Source organism: Phodopus roborovskii, unplaced genomic scaffold (genome assembly GCF_943737965.1).
Source record: "Phodopus roborovskii unplaced genomic scaffold, PHOROB, whole genome shotgun sequence".
Lineage (NCBI taxonomy): Eukaryota > Metazoa > Chordata > Mammalia > Rodentia > Cricetidae > Phodopus > Phodopus roborovskii.
In genome coordinates this window covers 12,264,485-12,282,830 of record NW_026126407.1, presented here as the reverse complement: position 1 = coordinate 12,282,830, position 18,346 = coordinate 12,264,485, and the positions used below count along the sequence as shown (strand labels likewise).

The window sequence follows — 18,346 nt, the reverse complement described above, 5'->3', positions numbered from 1 at the left end:
TCCCCATTCTCTTCCAACCCCAGAACAGTCTCCTTATTCAAACAAACCCCTTGACCCACTGGAATGTGTGTGTGTGTGTGTGTGTGTGTGTGTGTGTGTGTGTGTGTGTGTATGCGTGCACATGCTCTGGTATGTGAATGCACTGATGTACGTGAACTGTGCCAAAGACTGGATTGTCTCTTCCTGATTCTGGAAAAGTGGAACCCCCAGGCCACTGCACATGCAGAGGTGCTTGGGGGACAGTCTGTCTGAAGAGCCCAGTGATTTAGCTGAAATCAGCAGGTTTTGGTTTGCTTTAGCACTAAGAAATTCTGGGGGTGCTCTCCTGTGGCCAGCTGGGCTATGATGGGAGGACAATGGAGACAGCTTTAACCGTGGCCTTGATCAGGTCACTGCACAAGTAGCTATCTCCCCAAAGAGCATTCCTTGTGCAGTGTGAAGTCTCTATTAGAAGGCATACCCACCCTGAAAAATGCTCCCGAGCAGGAGAGGGAGGACTAGGGTGGATCAGCTGGAATCTGGTTTCTCAGAAAGTCAGCTTTGGAGGAGATTCATTGGGGAGACACACCTGATGTCATAGAGGACTTGGGCCCTGACGCTGGACACGTCTGAATTTGAGAAGCTGAGAAGAGGGTTAGCCTCATTTTGCAGCTCTGTCTAATGGGGTTCTTCCAGCATGCAGGCTGGACTTCTCCATGCTTTCCCGTCAGTCCAGAAAGCTAATTGTCACAGTAAGACACATGCCAGCCTCTTCCCTGATGGACTTGGACAAGTTTCCCCACCCCAGACACCAACTGGCAGAGAAATGAGTGTCGGAAGAAGCCCTGGAAAGTCCCTTCCTGAATTGCCTTTTTAGGATCTGCTTGACTCATCCCTCTGTCTCCCTCCTGTGCTCTCTCAGCTTCAGGGAAGAAGCTGTGAATTCCCCAGGCTGACTCCTGCTTTCAGGCGATGGAGACTGACAAAAACACATCAGTAGTGGACTTCCCTCAGATGGTGGCAAATGTGTGACAATCAAATGGCACATACTGGTGTGACTGGAACAGAGGCATCAGGTGTGGTGGTCAGTGAAGGTCTCCCAAGGAGGTGATGACCTGGAGATGAGACCTAGACAGCAAAACAAAACAAAAACAAACACAAAACACTCTTCAAACAGTTTTGGGGGAAGAGTTACAAGTCAATGGCACATCTGTCAGGGACGGAAGGAAGCCAAGGTGGCCAGAACAAGATATTGGGTCATACATGTCCCCATCCATGTTTAGTCTTTGGATTTGATGAGAAGGGTGATGCTGTGCTTTTAAAGAGATGAGTTTGATTTAATTTTGTTCTCTGTCCCAGAGGAGTGGGGCCCCAGGGATTGTTAACCAGCCTTTCAGGCTTGGGATGGGGCAAGGTCGGGGGGTGCCCCAACAGTGAGGACCTAGGTCCTAGTGTAGGTGGGTGTCAGGAGCCTCCCCTGCAAATGTGCATCTATTCCAGGGCCTCTCATGTTTGCTGGTCCCACCCCTGGTCCAGGAGAACCAGTTTTTCAGTGAGCACCTACCCAGAGTTATGTATCCAAGTTTGGGTCACAACCGGGGAGTGCCCATCATATCCGTAGGCCTAATCCCATCCAAGTCCCCAGTTCCAGCCCTGGTCCCACTCATGTCCTCATTGCACCTGTCTCTATCTGCCCCCCCCCAGGAACATAAATCCCACCCTAGGCTTGAAGATGGATGAAACCCAGAGCGATCACTCTAGTTTTTAGGGCAAAGGGATCGTGGATTAGAGAGGATGTATGTATGTATGTATGTATGTATGTATGTATGTGTGTGTGTGTATATGTAGATATATTATGAGGACACTTGTTGAACTGAGTCATTGTTGGGGAGACAGCTTTTCAGGGGACTAATTCTCTTTATTCATGGTCGTCCCATCCTCTTCTTTATCTCAGTCATGCTCTGTCTGTTGCCCAGGCCCTGTCCTGTCTAGGCCTCAAGGATGCCTATGAGCCCCTATCTCCTCATTCCCATGCATCTTATTTATTACTGGATTAGACAGTTACAGTTGGGCCTCTTACCACAATCCTCTAGGATCTGGCATCCTCAAGGGGCCTGCGATGATGTTTTCCAAGTCCCTGAGTTTCAATTTATTCCTTCCAGCATCTTCTTTAGCAGCCCCCTGGAGGCATAGTCTCCAGGGTAGGGGAGTGGCTAGGAAGTAGTAGGCTAGGAAAGTTTGCAAGGATTGCTCTTGAGATGCAAATTTGCATGTTCAGGTTCTCAGCATCCGCAGAGTCATGAGGGTGGCAGAGCAGGGCCCAGGAGGGCGGGCCTGACCGGCCTGACAGCTCCTGTCCTTAGCCGAGGATGGCATTGTGCCTAGGGGGACGAGGCAGCCTGCCAGTCACCCAGAGATTGGCCCATGACCTTCATTCTCTGTATTCTATCATCTTCATCCTTGTCTTAACCCATTTCCTTGCCTCCACCACTCTTCCTGAATTTAGTTTAACCTCAGCTTCCTCTCTAAAGCTTCACGTACCCCCACCCTGGCCATCTTCTTCTTATTACTAATCCACCCAATCGTTATGTCTCAGGGCTGGAAAGATAGCTCAGTGGTTAAGAACACAGGCTGTTTTCCCAGACAACCTGAGGTTGAGTCCCAGCATCATGTCAGATGGCTCATACCCACCTGTTCCTGGTGCATCTAACCCTCGAGGCTCCACAGGCACCCCTCATGATTAAAAATTTTAAAAAATGTTTTGTTTTGTTTTATTGAGACATGCATGGTTTCTCTGTGTAACAAACAGCCTTGGCTGTCCTGGAACTTGCTTTGTAGACCAGGTTGGCCTCCAACTCTCAGAAATCTGCCTGCGTCTACCTCCCAAGTGCTGGGATTAAAGGTGTGGACCACCACACCCATCAAAAAATGAAATAAATCTTAAAAAAAAAATCAAAGAGTTAGTCAGGTGGTGTTGGCGCAAACCTTCAGAGACAGAGGCAGGTCTTATCTGTGAGTTTGAGGCCATCCTGGTCTACAGAGAGAGTGCCAGGACAGCCCAGACTACACAGAGAAACCCTGTCTTGAACCAAACAAATACAAAGACTCATGTTTCAAGAGTCTCCTTGATTTCAGGCACCATGGCAGGAATGGGGAAAAGCCTAAACCAAATAAATTACAGACTACATAATCAAGTAGGGTAAATGGACACAAAGCAAAGATGTTGACTATAGAGATGAGAACCATCTATAGTTAAATGCAGCTTTCTTTACAAAAGCCTTGCTTTGTGTGTGTGTGTGCGCGTGCGTGTGTGTGTATATGCTGGGATGAAATCCAGGGCTTGAACCCTAGTAGACAAGCACTGTACCACTCCATCCTCCTACCCCTGTACCTCACCATGCCTTCTTTCCCCTGACCTGTTCTCCCTAACTTCAACACTTATCACCACTTAATGTTATTCAGTTCCTTTGGCTGTTATGTAATGCTACCTATTTCCCTCATTAGAATGTTAGTTCCATGAGTGCACAGTTTGTTTTGGTTACACCATGTTCTCCAAGCTGGAATCAGAGCTGGGCACGCAGCAGGGGCTGATGTATGAAGAAAATGCACAAGGTATCATCCCAAAGGCAAGCAAGAGATGCTGCCAGGCTCGATGAGGCATGGTGGGGAGCACCGGGTGACATAAGCAGATTTGAGTCATGAAAAAGTCATTTCAGTTCCTAGCCCCAACCACATTCCTATTTCTAAACTAACCCTGAATTGCAGTCACTTCTAACCTGGAACTACTGGTACCCTTCTCTCTGTCTCAGAGTCCCAGTTCCCTTGGCCCTAACTTGCCATGGTCACTGTGTAACCTTCCCTTGATGGTGACAGGAGGGAGGAAACCAGAGCCGGTACTTCCTGGTTGGCAGGAGCTGCCCTGGCAGGTGGAAGGGAAGTGGGCAGTCCCAGAAGACGGGATGTGACTCTCTCCTCACTCTCTCTGGGCCCCACACACTCTCAGGTGGGAGCAGAAGTCCGTGGATCTTCTCCGTCACTCGCTGCTCCTCTCAGCTCAGACCTAGGTTCTTGATCTCAAGGCCCTGCCTACCCCAGCTCTTCCCCACTCCAGCTGCTGAAGTTAGTCCCATGGTCCCAATATCCTCCTATCTCACATTTATTACCTTCAGACCACTTACTATCCAAAGTTAAAGCGAATACATAAGCTTGCAGGTTCTTACCCTCTTCTCGTTACTCAGTAAGTTCCAGGTCTGTGTCTCTGGTGATTGGAGGGGTGTGCCCTGCTCTGTGGAGGGAAGGATGTGAGAGAAAGAAGGAGGTGAGGAAGGGCTAGGTTCCTGACCAACTGGATCCCATAGGATCCTAACCCTCACCCAACTCTTTCTAGCATCATTCTTTCCTTTAAGATAGTTATTTGGATGCACATATGGGAGCGTGTGTGCCACAGGACACATCTGGGGTCTGAGGCCAACTTTCAGAAGCCATTGTTTTCCTTTGACCATGTGGGTCCAGGGACTCAAACTCAGATCAGGTCATTAAACTCGGCCCCTTTTCCCTTCCATTCTGGTATTTGGTTTTTGTTGTTTCTGGCTTTGTTTCTTTGCTTGTTTTTAGATAGTATCTCACTACCTAGTCCTGATGGGCCTGGAATTTGTTATACGGCTTTGAACTCACAGAGATCCACTTGACTGTGCCTCCAGAATACTGGAATTAAAAGCATGAGCCATCATGACCAACATATTCTTTCTTTTCTTTTCTTTTCTTTTCTTTCTTTCTTTCTTTCTTTCTTTCTTTTTTTTTTTTTTTAAAGATTCCCTTGGTAAGGGTATATTCTTCACAAAACTGAAGAACAGCATAGACATAGTAAAATATGTCAAGTGTCCTGAATATCAGCCCAGATCAGCAGAGAGAACATTCTGGCTGCCTACATGCCTTCCCCATTCCAGAAGTACTCCCTGGTCTGGATTGTGTAAGAGGCACTGAGTTTTGACTGTTCTGGAACTTTGGATCAATGGAGTAAGAAAGCATTCCATATCTAAATGTATGGCATCTTTTATTCCATATAATCTCCAGGGCACTCTCCTACAAAATATCTTAATTTGTTGGCTGGCATGGTTCAGCAATTAAGAGCACAGCTGTTCTTCCAGAGGACTGGGGTTTAATTCCAAGCACCCCCATGGTGGCTTATAACCTTCTAGGACTTTAGCTCCAGGGCATCCAATGCCATCTTTTGGCCTCTGCAGGCACCAGGCACCCAAGTGGTGCACAGACACCAGTATATCTAAAACAAAAACATTTTTAAAAATCATAACTCTATTTTTTCTTTTCCTTCTTGCCTTCGCCCCCCCCCCCTTCTGATGAGATGGTCTCCTTGTCATGACTCTAGTCTGAGTTTTCCTTTGGGGTTTAGGGCTTGAACTCAGGGTCTCTGGCATTCTCTTCAAGCTCTCTACCACTGAATTGCATCCCCAGCACTTTAATTCTCCTGCTTCAACTATTCACCCTGTCTTCTAATTGTGTATGCAATATATTCAATATCAGTTTCTCCTAAGTAAACACTTGCTGGGAAAGAAGAAAAAGACCCCACTTTCAGCTGCAAAAATTTTCACCCTGTAGCCTTTCCAGGGCCTCTCTAATCCCTTGTGGTCTTTAATCCCTGGCTTTAACAGTTTTCCTGATGTGTTCTGGATTCTAACGCAAGCCCTAGCCCATCGCGGGGAGGACACTGGACAGCACCTCTGTATCACTCCTCATGCCTTCCAAAGCAGGTCACTTCTGACTTTGGCCAGGCTCAGCAGGGGTGCCTGGCGCTGCAGCCGATGGGGGCGAACAGGACAAAGGAGCTTATTAGTTTGATAAAGATCTGAAGTCCCTGCCCCGCCCCCTCCCCCAACTTCCCTGGGGCCCTGGCTCAACCTGGACAGCTCCCACACCCTGAAGGCTGCTTCTGGGGCTGCATCTCCCATCCGCCCTCTCAGAGGCAGATCAGACCCAGCGCCCTGCCTACGGTTCCTCCCCATCAGCTCCTATAGGGTTCCAGCTCAGACGCCTGCTCACCAGCCACTGGCCCGGCCCCGCCCCACCTGTTCGGCTCACATCCCGCCCGCCAAGGGCAGCAGCTGCTCGCAGCTCCTGAGGCATCCTCCGGGCAGTGGTTCCCGCTGACTGTTCCATCGCGGGGTTTGACCCAGTCAACTCTTCTCTGCCTGGCTTCCCTTGACTTCGTTGTTTCCAACTGTGTGTCCCTAGCCATAGTGTCCTGGATTGAGCCCTCTCTTGCCTCCTGAAGAGCGGCTATGGCCACCTACAAAGTCAAGGTGGCCACGGGCACTGACTTCTTTTCGGGGACACTGGATTCCATCTCACTGACCATCGTGGGAACCCAAGGAGAGAGCCATAAGCAGCTGTTGAACCACTTTGGGAGAGACTTTGCCACTGGGGCGGTAAGTGTGTGTGTCACTCAGGATGGATGGAGGAATCCGGGAGGGAGGGCCAGGGTAGTGGAGAGTGGCTGTGGACTCCCAAGTGGCTCCCTACCTTTCCCCCTACACATCCATGCTCTCCTCTGCTCCCTCTTCTCTTATCCTTCCCTCCTGTTTCCTTGACTTCCCTGTCTCTCTCCTTTCCCTTGCTCTTGCTCTCCCTCCTCTCTCTGATCTCTGAGCATAGCCATCTCAGCTTTCTTCCACTCCTGAGGACCCTTTCATCCTCACCCCTTTTGATCACCTCTCTCTCATCCTTACTCTTTCTCAGCCAAGTTGCATCACAACTGGCTTGCATTTGCATTGGATTCTCAGTGACTTCAAGTGGCATCCAACCAGCCTGGCCAGTGGGGACCTGCTTTGCCCTGATGGAAGCCACTTTTATTGATTTTGATAGGCACCTGCTCCTATGTGACCTGAAAAGTCTCCTCCATCTGTGTAGCCACTTCTGAATTCCCAATTCTTCCTCGATAAGTGGGAGAAGGGCCTGGGGGAAACCTTTTTTCCACTCCAAAACTGAAGGATGCTAGGAAGGCCTGGCCTTTGACTCCTTTGTCTATCAGCTCCTGAGATGCTAAATGGCTCCTGCAATCTCAAGTGGCTGGGGATGGGGTAGAAGTCAGGACCTCAGGAACTGGGAAGGAGGGATAAGGTTGGGCTCCTTCCTTGCCTTGGGTAGATAGGCCCAGCAGAGGGCAGTCAAGTTAGAGGGTTCACCGCTATGCCCTCTCTTCATCTTAGCTCTGTGCACTCTTCAGTCTAGGAGGTGAGTGTCACTAACTTGAGCAGGGCCAGGGTAAAGGGTAAGCCTCACTCAACCCCCACGTTTTGTGCAGGTGGATGAGTACACAGTGCAGTGCCAGGAGGATCTGGGGGAACTTATCATCATCCGTCTGCACAAGGAGCCCCATTCCTTCTTACCCAAGGACCCCTGGTACTGCAACTATGTGCAGATCTGTGCTCCCAACTGCCGTGTCTACCACTTCCCAGCTTACCAGTGGATGGATGGCTATGAGACCCTGGCTCTCCGGGAGGCCACAGGTGAGCCAGCACCAACCCCGGTACCCTATGCAATGTGTTTCCTCACTCTAGCCCAGCTATGCTAGCTTGTCTAGGATCCTATCAAGCCAGTCAGGCACTGGGAACTCCAGGGATCTCTGTCATAGTCATCCCCAGTCACTGCTCTGGGCCCAGCTTGGGGCTGCACCCTGGAGGGACCAAGCGCAAGGGGTCCAGGGACCACTCTAGCATCATGCAGCAGAGAACATCCCTAGATCACTCTTCCCCTTCATGCTCCACTCTCCTGGACTCCTAGTGGATCTCTGGCATGCTACAAAGGCCTCTGTAACAGGGTTCTGCTTTTACAATGGGATGATGCTCCGTCGTGGCAGCCAGATCTGTGCTCTCTACTTAAAAAGTCTTACTAGTTTCTTAGCTCTCCAGGTCACCGAGGTGTTGTATATGGTCTGATTGTTTAATTGTTTGAGAAAGGGTCTCTGTAGTCTTGGCTGCCCTGCCTGGAGTTCACTATGTGGACCAAAGATCTCAGGGACCCTCCTGCCTCTGCCTCTGCCTACGGAGTGCTGGGATTAAAGGCATGCCCCACCGCGCCCAGCCTTGTGTATAGTCTTGATTTTTTTCTTCTTATTTTGTGTGTGACAGTGGAGGTCAAAGGACAGTTTGTGTGAGCTGGTTGTCTTTCTCTACCATGTGAATCCTGATGATCAAACTCAGTTATCTGACTTGGCAGAAAGGGCCCGTACCCATGCAACCAATCTCAGTGACCTGATTTCCTTTCCTTTTGTGGTGCTAGAGATTTGAACTTGGGGCCTTATGTATGGCAGGCCTGCTATACTATAATCTTAGTGGTTTCCTAGCATGTATATATGATGCTCCATTGCTCTAGCTGGATTAAAAGTGCTATTAATTTCTTACCCCCCTCTCTCTCTATATGTGTGTGTGTGTGTGTGTATATATATATATATATATATATATATATATATATATATATACACACACACACACACACATATATATATATATATACACATACATAATACATACATACATACAGGCCATTATGCTGCTCCAGGGGACTCTGCTACCCCAGTGGCACACCTTAGTTTTTTAACAGGATTTGTTGCTATCCCCAATGCCCTGGATGCCTTAGCGGCACACATCTACCTTTGCCATGAGCCTTCATCTAGTCACTGGAGTGAGCTTCCTAAGTGTGGTTGTAGCATGGCAACATGAAATACATTTTCTCTTATACCTGTGGCTGTACCCCTTGAGCTTCTGCAGGCTTCTCTCAAATTGGGAAGGGGCATAACTGAGGATGATAGTATCTAGAGCCCCATCCTTTCTGCAGAAGATTACCCATTCATTTTCCTGTGCTAGAATGTTCTCGTTGGAGGAGGCAATGGGACCTAAGCCAAGGGGAAAGGAGAGGCTGAGGCTGGGGAGGTGGTTCTAGGGGATGGTGAGGATGTCGTCATGAGAGACTGGGGACGCAGAGTACCTTCCCATGGTGATAGGTCTTTGTGGCATGGAAGGGGATGGGCAGGGGACAGGCAGGCCACACTAGCTGGCTGGGCAAGAATGGGGTTGGGTGGGGTGGCTGCCATGCAACACCAGGGCAGGGAGACTTGAGTCATCTGCTGGGCCCTCGAAGGAGTTAGGCTTCCGCCCTGCAGAGATGGAGCCAAGTTGGGGATCTGGGTTGCATAACTGCAGGGGACCATTCCCAGAGTGCACAGGAGGAGCTGAGGCTTATGGAAAGAAGAGAGTATAGCAAGATGAGGGCCCTGAGAGAAACGATGGGGTTGTAGTGATAGGCCCATGCCAGCCTGGGGCAGCCAGTCAGGAAGCTGGGGAGAGTTGTGTCTGGATTGCCATCCCCATCTCAGTCATGTATTTTTTGGACATCTAGGTACATTTCTATAGACTTAAATTTTGGTGCCTTCGTCTGTAAAATGAATGAACAACAGAACCTAATTCATAGCAGTGACATGAGAATCTGGTGACATCACACCTAAAAGGAACTACAAAAAGGCTTAACCTACAAGGTTGTTACTAGGTGGGGGGTAAAGGAGGCCTTGGACCGAATCACAGCTAGCTGCTTTTCCCCAGTAATACTGTTTCCCCCCTGAAAATAGGCATGACAAGACAGTTTCTAGTTGAAATTTTTAGAACCAGAAGTATTTTGAAATTTAGATTTTCTTTAGAAGTTACATGCATATATGTGTGTATATGTACATATATACAGTATACAGATACATATTTTTCTTTAAAATATTTATTTTTGTTTTATGTACATGAATGCCTTTCTTGCATGTAAAGTGTGTGCACCACATGCATACTTGGTGCCTAAGAGGGCCAGTATCCTATGGGTGCTGGCAACCAAACCTGGGTCCTCTACAGGAATAGCAAGTGCTCTTAACTACTGAGCTATCTCTTCAGTCTCAGGTGCATACACACACACACACACACACACACACACACACACACACATACACACACACACACTTGCATATACATGAGCTATCTCAGGGATGAGACAAGTTTAAACATCAAATTTCTTTGTGTTTTACTTATACCTTTTACACTCAGGCTGAAGGTATTTATACAATATTTTAGTGTACCTGCATTTTTTACTATGACGTGAGGCTAGGGTATGGAATTTTCCACTTGTGGCATTCTATTGGCATACAAGAAGCTTTAGATTTGGAAACATTTTTAGACTAGAAATGTGTCAAACACATGCACACACATACATACACATGTATGGCATGTGAAATGTCTATCACTAATCACACATACTAATATTTCTAATCAAAGCAATATGCCAGGGGAGTTAAATAAAGACTATATATAGCCAAGTATAGTGGTGCATGCCGCCAACTCCAGCACTTGAAAGGCTGAGGCAAGGGGATCTTGGGTTCAAGACCAGCCTAAAATACATATGGAAATCCTGTCACAAACAAATCCTATGTGTAGCTTCAGGTAAATTTAGGTCCCAACCAATGAGCTTTTTGTGAAACAAACTTGATTTCTACAGACTTTTTGTAATTTGGACTTGTGGAACGGGGTTATTTCATTAGACTGTTCTTGTGTATCTTAAATTATTAATATAAACACAGTGTGCTAGAAAGTGCCTTGCTATGGAACTCTTCAGAACTATTGGTTACCATGACTTCTGTGGGTCTAAAAGAGGGACTTCATAGAGAACTTGAAGGGTAGAGCAGGAGTTTGGGGGAGATTTTAGCAGGGAGACAAAGCCTTTCTCCAAAAGGGGGCCTTCCCTATCCTTAGCTCCCCTCCTGAGAGCTGATCTGGGGATGGATGCCTTCTCTTAAAAGCCAGCAGGGGTGGTCAGGGGAGAGGGACTGCCTCGATCCTCCTCCCTGGTCTCACTACAGGAAAGACAACAGGAGATGATACACTCCCCATCCTTTTGGAACACAGGCAAGAAGAGATCAGAGCCAAGAAGGACTTCTACCAGTGAGCAGGGTTGGGGGGAGGGGTGCCATGGGAGGTCCAGTGCTTGGTGGTAGGTCTGGACAGCTGTGCCCTGTCTGGAGTAATGCCTGGGTGTCAGGGCCTATGAGCTTGGTTTCTCTTTGCAGCTGGAGGGTCTTCGTTCCTGGCCTTCCCAACTATGTGGACATTCCCAGTTATCACCCTCCTGCCCGACGGTGCCGCAACCCCAACCGGCCCGAGTAAGGACCAGAAGCTGGCCTAGCCTGCCTTCCACAAGACCATTCTGTCCCTCCCTTTCCCTTGGACAGCCAGTTCCATACTCAAGCCCTGCTCTTTTTCCACAGATGGAATGGTTACATTCCAGGATTCCCAATTCTTATCAACATTAAGGCCACCAGGTTCTTAAACTCAAATCTTCGTTTCTCCTTCGTGAAGACAGCATCCTTCTTCTATCGCCTAGGCCCCATGTGAGTGTGCAAGAGTGAGGGCATCTGCAGAGACCGCCCCGCCCTCCCCATCTACCCACCTTCAGAGTGGCCTCAGGTCAGAAAGACTGGGGAATTCGGGAAAACAGTGGAAAAGCGGACACTCACGGACCTAGAGAAAAAAGGCCCCAAGACATGGGAGCTAGAGACTCTGGGACCAGGGATTCCAGTGAGTAGGTGGTCCTATCATTTTTCTTATGTGCCTAGCACCCCTTTGACATGCTACTCCCTGCATTTCACTCTCCAGGGCACTGGCCTTCAAACTGCGTGGCCTGGTGGATCGAAAACGTTCCTGGAGGAGACTAAAGGACATTAGGAATATCTTCCCTGCTACCAAGACTGTTGTCTCTGGTATGGGACGGAACATCCTGATAGAATATGAGGCAGCCAGGTGGTCTCTGGGGCAAGAGGCAGCCTCATCTCATGGGGTCAGTGGGTTCAAGTGGGAGCAACTGAAGGGTCATTTGAGAATCAGGTGGGCGTGCCCTTTGGGAGGTTTCTTTAAAGACGGCACCTCGTGTTCCTCTGGGCATTCAGTGCAAAGCCAGGACCATCTTGATGTCCACTGTTACCTTTCTTATGTCTCTGTCCCTACGAGGGCACTGGATTTCACTGTGACATCCCTGTGCTATCCCCCAGAGTACGTGGCTGAGCACTGGATGGAAGACAGCTTCTTTGGATACCAATACCTCAACGGCCTCAACCCAGGCCTGATCCGAAGATGTACACAGATCCCAGAAAAATTCCCAGTTACAGATGAAATGGTGGCCCCATTCCTGGGTGAGGGAACATGCCTACAAGCAGAGCTGGAGGTGAGGCCCTCTCTGGCTTACCCTGGGCGTTGTCCCTGGCTTCTTCGTGGCAGCTCTATGCCTCTCCATTGAGTCTCACCCATGCCAGTACACCCTCCCGTCCCCCACCCTGTAATTTTAAAAAGCAGCATTCGAGAGAAAGATGCCATGTGGCAGAGCTTGGGTGGAGGGTTTTTTTAATTGGGGAAAGTGAGTGGGAAAAGAGGGGTGGGAAGAGAGGAGACTGACCTTGGGGCAGGGGTGGGAGAAAAGAAGAGGGGGCAGAGGGAGGGGGAAAAGGAGAGAGAGACAGGCAGAGAAGCAGAGAGAGAAAGAAAGATGGGAGGTGGGCAGGCCCTTTTAAAAGGGAAAGTAGTGATCGTGCACAGGTGGTGCTCTTAGTGGCTGCAGCTGAGGACATATCCTGTCAGAACCCCAGGGCAGGCCAGGACAAATGTCTGAATACTAACACCCTCCACTTCCCTATCCCCATCCACTGAGCCTTGGGGTCAGTACATTCTGCACCTAAGGCCTCGGTTGTAGGTACCCTATCTTGGTAAGTAACTGCTTTCCCATTGTGATTCCTATCCAGAAGGGGAACATTTACCTGGCAGACTACCGCATCCTGGAGGGCATCCCGACTGTGGAGCTGAATGGTCATAAGCAGCACCACTGTGCCCCTATCTGCTTGCTGCACTTTGGTCCTGATGGCAACATGATGCCCATTGCCATTCAGGTACTAAGGGGAGGTGAGAGTGGGGCTACTGTGCGTGTGTGGCCAGGGCTGATGGCATGTGCATAAATGTCCCTCTCTGTGTTGACAATTGTGTAAGTCTGTGCACTAGTGCATGTGTGGGGAAGGATATGTCCATATCAGTGTGTATGCATGTGTAAAGTCCTGCATACAGCCCTGTGTATGCATCTGAGAATATTCCCATGTGTGAGCACAGCCTACCCACATGTGGTCATGTGGAGCCTGGGATGAGAAGAAGCCATCTCCTTACATGTGCACACATGGGTGTTGCCATTATATGTTGTGCCTGTATATGAATCTGGGCCCCTGTGGTGCTCTCACTTGTGAGTCCTGGGTGCAAAACGGGCATGCTGTGAGTATGTGCCCTTGGATGACAGATGTCCGTGGGCCAGGTGGTTGGTGTCACTTACTTGAACAACCTCTGCTGAAATACTGGGAGAGTTGCACTCAGCAGCTTCCCAGTCCTCTGGTCTGGCAGGAGAAGAAGCTGAGGAGTTCCTTCCTCATAGATCCTCACAAGGGTCATTAAACATTAGAAGAAAGGTTCTTCTTGGAGGTATCAGCCAAGCCCTGGATCTGGCTCATAACTGGAACAATGCAGGCTAGAGTTCAACGAGAGCTCTCCCTGCCTCCCAAGCCCAGGGAGTGGGTACCCTTGATCTCTTACAGTACCTGACATGCATGCTATGAAGATTGTGGTAGGATTATCAGAAGAGGGAGTTTCTGAGCCAGGTCCCACTCCACCCCTGCTGCTGTTGCTGCCTCCCTACCCCCTCCTTTTCTCCTTTCCTCCTCCTCTCCCCCCCCACCTGCCCTTCTTTCCCTCCCCTCCTCCTCCAGCCAGGAGTTTACTGTCTAGTCCTGTCTGGCCTCGAATTCAGTGTGCACATTAGGCTGGCTTGGATCTCACCGAGATGCATCTGCCTCTGCCTCCAGAGTACTGGAACTCAGGGTGTGTGCTATCAGGGTTCGATGGCCGGAACTGCTGCTGCTGCTGCTCCTTCTTTTGGTTTTTGAGACAGGGGTTGTCTGTGTAGCTCTGGCTGTCCTGGCACTTGCTCTGTAGACCGTGCTCAACTCTAACTCAGAGATCTGTCTGCTTTCTTAGAGAAAGTGGGAGTTGCTGGTCAGAGACAGGTCCAGGAAGATGTATCAGGCACAGGGTACACAAGAGCAAACGTGGGGAAAGAGAGGCAATGGGACAGTCAAAAGGCAGAGGGGCCAGAGTACAGAACTCTTCTGCCTCTTCCAGCGGAGGTTTCTGCCCTAACTAACCCTTCTCCTTCTCCACTCTAGCTCAGCCAGACTCCTGGGCCTGACTGTCCCATCTTCCTGCCCAATGATTCCGAATGGGACTGGCTATTGGCTAAGACATGGGTACGCTATGCTGAGTTCTACAGCCATGAGGCCATTGCACACTTGCTGGAGAGCCACCTCATTGGGGAAGCTTTCTGCCTGGCCCTGCTGAGGAACCTGCCCATGTGCCACCCCCTGTACAAGGTACAGGCTTTGGGATAAAGGGGGCTTTGAAAAACTTCTGGGTCTGCTTTGTGAGTAGGGAGTAGTGAGCCCTGGGAGGCATCTGGGGATCCCCAGAGAGGGCTGGTAGTGGGGACTTCCCAAAGTGTAAGTGTGTGTGTGTGTGTGTGTGTGTGTGTTTGTGTGTGTGTGTGATGGTGCAGCAGTAGGGGTGTTGAGGTTCCTGGGAGAAACTTTAGCTCTCCTCATTGTCCTCCTTGTCTTCCTGCCCAGCTCCTCATTCCTCATACCCGATACAACGTCCAGATCAATAGCATTGGGCGGGCCCTCCTTCTCAACAAGGGGGGCCTCTCTGCCAGGGTAAGACTCTTGCCCCTAACTCCAACAAGACACTTGCTTTCCTCTGACCTTTGCAATTAGTCTTAAAATAGAGCTTCCACTTATTTAAGATTCTGGGGGTGGGGTAAGGGGTGGTGTTTAAAAGGATGCTATGTGGGATATGGAGACAGGGCTTGGAATGTAAAGGTCCCTGGAACTTGGGCAGGCTTGGCCCAGGGTGAGCAGGCTGAGGGAGGCTCATGCTGTTTTTCTCCTCAAGGCCATGTCCCTGGGCCTAGAGGGTTTTGCACAGGTAATGGTTCGGGCTCTGTCTGAGCTCACCTACAAAAGCCTCTGCATCCCCAATGACTTTGTGGAGCGTGGGGTCCAGGACCTGCCTGGATATTATTTCCGTGATGACAGCTTGGCGGTGTGGTATGCGATGGAGAGGTGAGGTGGTACTCAGGTGGACAGACACCGACACCTGGGATGTTGGAGGGTGTTGGAGGGATGTTGGAAGAACTGGGGCTTGGTGTTACTTGGGGTTTGAGGTTGATAATATATCTGATGCCTGTTTGATGGACCAGATCATCCTTGCTCCAGCCTCCAGCCTAGCTCTGGGCTCTGAGCTGCTTGAGGTCCTCCCTTGGCTCTTTCTGGGAAAGAAAGAGTAACTTTGTCTACACATTACAAAAAGTCTAAGTAGTTTCTGGTCTTGTCCATGATCCCCACAGGCCTTGCCTACTACAGGCCTGGGGTGGCTCTGAGGCCATCCAAAGCCAGCGCGACCTGGGGATGTGGGAGAAACGCTAAACTGAGGCTGCATCTCCTGTGTAGGTATGTGACAGAGATCATCACTTACTATTACCCGAATGACGCAGCCGTGGAGGGTGACCCGGAATTGCAGTGCTGGGTGCAGGAGATATTCAAGGAGTGCCTCTTGGAGAGAGAGAGCTCAGGTATGGATGTGGGAGCCCAGAGGGGCCTGGGCTCAGGACACATCTCCAGGTATGTTCCTCAGAGGGTCCTGGAGCTCTGGGGTCATCTCCAGGCATGTCCCCCAGAGGGCCCTGGGGCTCAGGGCACATCTCCAGGCATGTCCCCCAGAGGGCCCTGGGGCTCTGGGGACATCTCCAGGCATATCCCCCAGAGGGCCCTGGGGCTCTGGGGACATCTCCAGGCATGTCCCCCAGAGGGCCCTGGGGCTCTGGGCACATCTCCAGGCATTTCCCTCAGGACCTTCCTGGTTTGTACCCATCTCCCCATAGGCTGAAGAAGGCCTGAACATTGTCTGTCTTAGGATCTTCACAGGTCCTTGTCCTGGGCCATGGGGCAGCAGCTGGGGTTTGGGGGGCACCTTGTCTCTGCTGAGAGCTGGAAGGGTCCAAGTTTCTTCCTAGAAACAAGTGTTTGTGGACCTGGAGATGGGTGGTGACATTCACTGAGAAAGGACAGTGTATGGTAGTTGAGGGCTAGGATGTGTGTGTGTGGGGGGGGGCAGGTTCCAGGAGATGGGTGGAAAGCATCATGAGGTCATAACACTAAGGTACACTCAGCTATGATGCACAGCTGCTGGCTATTGTGGTGCAAAGGGGAACAAGATAGGCACCAGCGTCACCTTCATGTTGTTCATGGACTGGCTGGAGGGGACACAGTGGTGAACAGGCATTTCGGCTATGGAAGAACCAGAGAAGTTTGGGGGAGCCTGAGGCAGAAATGAAGCACCTGGAGTTGCCCGAGGAGGCAGTTCATCCAGTTTGGAGTAGCAGGTTCATGGTGCAGGCAGAGAGGCTGCAAGTCATGGTCTGGCTAAGACTGGGAGTCTTGGGTGACATTTAATAAGAGCTCTGTGCGATGAGGTCAGCATGTGTCCTTTGCCTACGGAGGGGCACGTGGGGACTGGGCCGCTGAGTGTGAGCCCAAATGCCAGAGGTGGCCTAGAGAATGTGTCCTGCTGCTGGGGCTGAGGGTAGAGGCCAGCAGACTCCTGGCGGCAGACACCAAGCCACACACCCTGGTTGAGGAGTTTGGGACTACCCTGAGTGTCAGGGCTCACTCAGAGGTCTGCAAAAAGATCAGACTTACGAGTCAGAACATCAGCCCTCGCAGAGGGGCCCCACAGTTTAGGGTGATGCTTTGGTATCCAGGAGGGTGGTGACGGAGTTAATTAGGATAAGGGCTGGATTGGGGAAGAAGGTTTTTGGCCACATGAGGGCAGAGCAGGTTGAATGAGGGGAACCTGGGCAGCCGCTTGGCCACTGACAAGAAAGGGTGAGATGGGAGCAGAGGCGCCCTCTGCTGGTGCCAGGCCTAGTCGGGGACTAACATGGCACGGTCTGTTTCAGGCTTTCCCACCTGCTTGCGAACTGTACCTGAGCTGATCGAATATGTCACCATGGTCATGTACACCTGCTCTGCCAGGCATGCTGCTGTCAACACAGGCCAGGTACCTGTGCTCACCAGCCTCAGCCCCAGTCCTCCTAAACAGTGTGTTCCAATCTGGCCCAGCCCCAGCTTGTCTTAACTGAGTCCCTCTTCATCTCAGTGTCAACCGTAACTCTTGCTTGATTTCTTTGCCCCACCCACTTGCAGGCCCAATAGTGATACTGGCTCCACAGATTCAAACCAGGGTCTTCTGGGGCAGGGGTGAAGTCAATCGGGTGCCCAGGCCTGGTTGGTGGGAACTGGGTGTTTTCTCACCCAGAACACCTCCTCTACTCCACTCCAGCTAGAGTTCACCTCTTGGATGCCCAACTTCCCATCATCCATGCGGAACCCACCGATGCAGGCCAAGGGGTTGACTACTCTGCAGACCTACATGGACACTTTGCCGGACGTGAAGACCACATGCATTGTGCTCCTAGTGCTCTGGACTCTCTGCCGGGAGCCTGATGACAGGGTGCGGGGGCTCTGGAGCTTGGGCAGGGGTTGGTGAGGACGGCTGGAGGTTATCAGGGACAGGGGGTAGGAAGTGGGAGGCTGCAGAAAGGATTGGGTAGGATGGCTTGGCTTTGTCCTGCAGCGGCCACTTGGCCACTTCCCAGACATCCATTTTGTGGAGGAGGCTCCAAGGAGGAGTATTGAGGCTTTCCGTCAGAACCTCGCCCAGATCTCTCACAACATCCGCCAGCGCAATAAGTGCCTCACCATCCCGTACTACTACCTGGACCCGGTGCTGATTGAGAACAGCATATCCATCTAGTTCACGCTTCTGCCCTACCTTTCCACACACCGCCTCCTGTTTTCCAATAAAATCACTTCAAACACTGTCCTGGTGTAAGTGTCTGGTGGTTTCCTGGGCAGCTGGCTGTGGTCTGGGGTGAACACATGCACAGCCATATTGTTCTTTGCCATCCAAGCAGCCCTAGAGATGCAAGCCAGGGCGCTTCTGCCATGGAGGGTCCTCAGTGAAGTGCTTATCTGGGTAGGGGTCCGGGCACTGCTCAAGGTGGAGAGGAGGGAAAGCGCTGGGACCTGAACCCCACCTTTTAGCTCACAGTCGGGTCCCTCCGAAGCGGCCTGTTACAGAGACTTAGTTATCCAATCCCTGCCCAGGGGAGCCAGGCCCCAAGATAACTT

General features: G+C 50.6%; 1 protein-coding gene across 1 annotated transcript; it reads left to right on the top strand.

Moving 5' to 3' along the window:
• Nucleotides 1-6,036: 6,036 nt before the first annotated feature.
• On the top strand, nt 6,037-18,036 carry Alox12b (arachidonate 12-lipoxygenase, 12R type). Its single transcript, XM_051180297.1, has 15 exons — nt 6,037-6,422; nt 7,298-7,502; nt 10,880-10,961; nt 11,087-11,179; nt 11,285-11,407; nt 11,673-11,776; nt 12,065-12,237; nt 12,809-12,952; nt 14,267-14,470; nt 14,723-14,809; nt 15,048-15,217; nt 15,605-15,726; nt 17,113-17,213; nt 17,496-17,666; nt 17,790-18,036. The coding sequence occupies exons 1-15, from the start codon at nt 6,276-6,278 to the stop codon at nt 17,967-17,969; spliced, it is 2,106 nt and encodes a 701-aa protein (XP_051036254.1). The 5' UTR covers nt 6,037-6,275; the 3' UTR covers nt 17,970-18,036.
• Nucleotides 18,037-18,346: the final 310 nt, after the last annotated feature.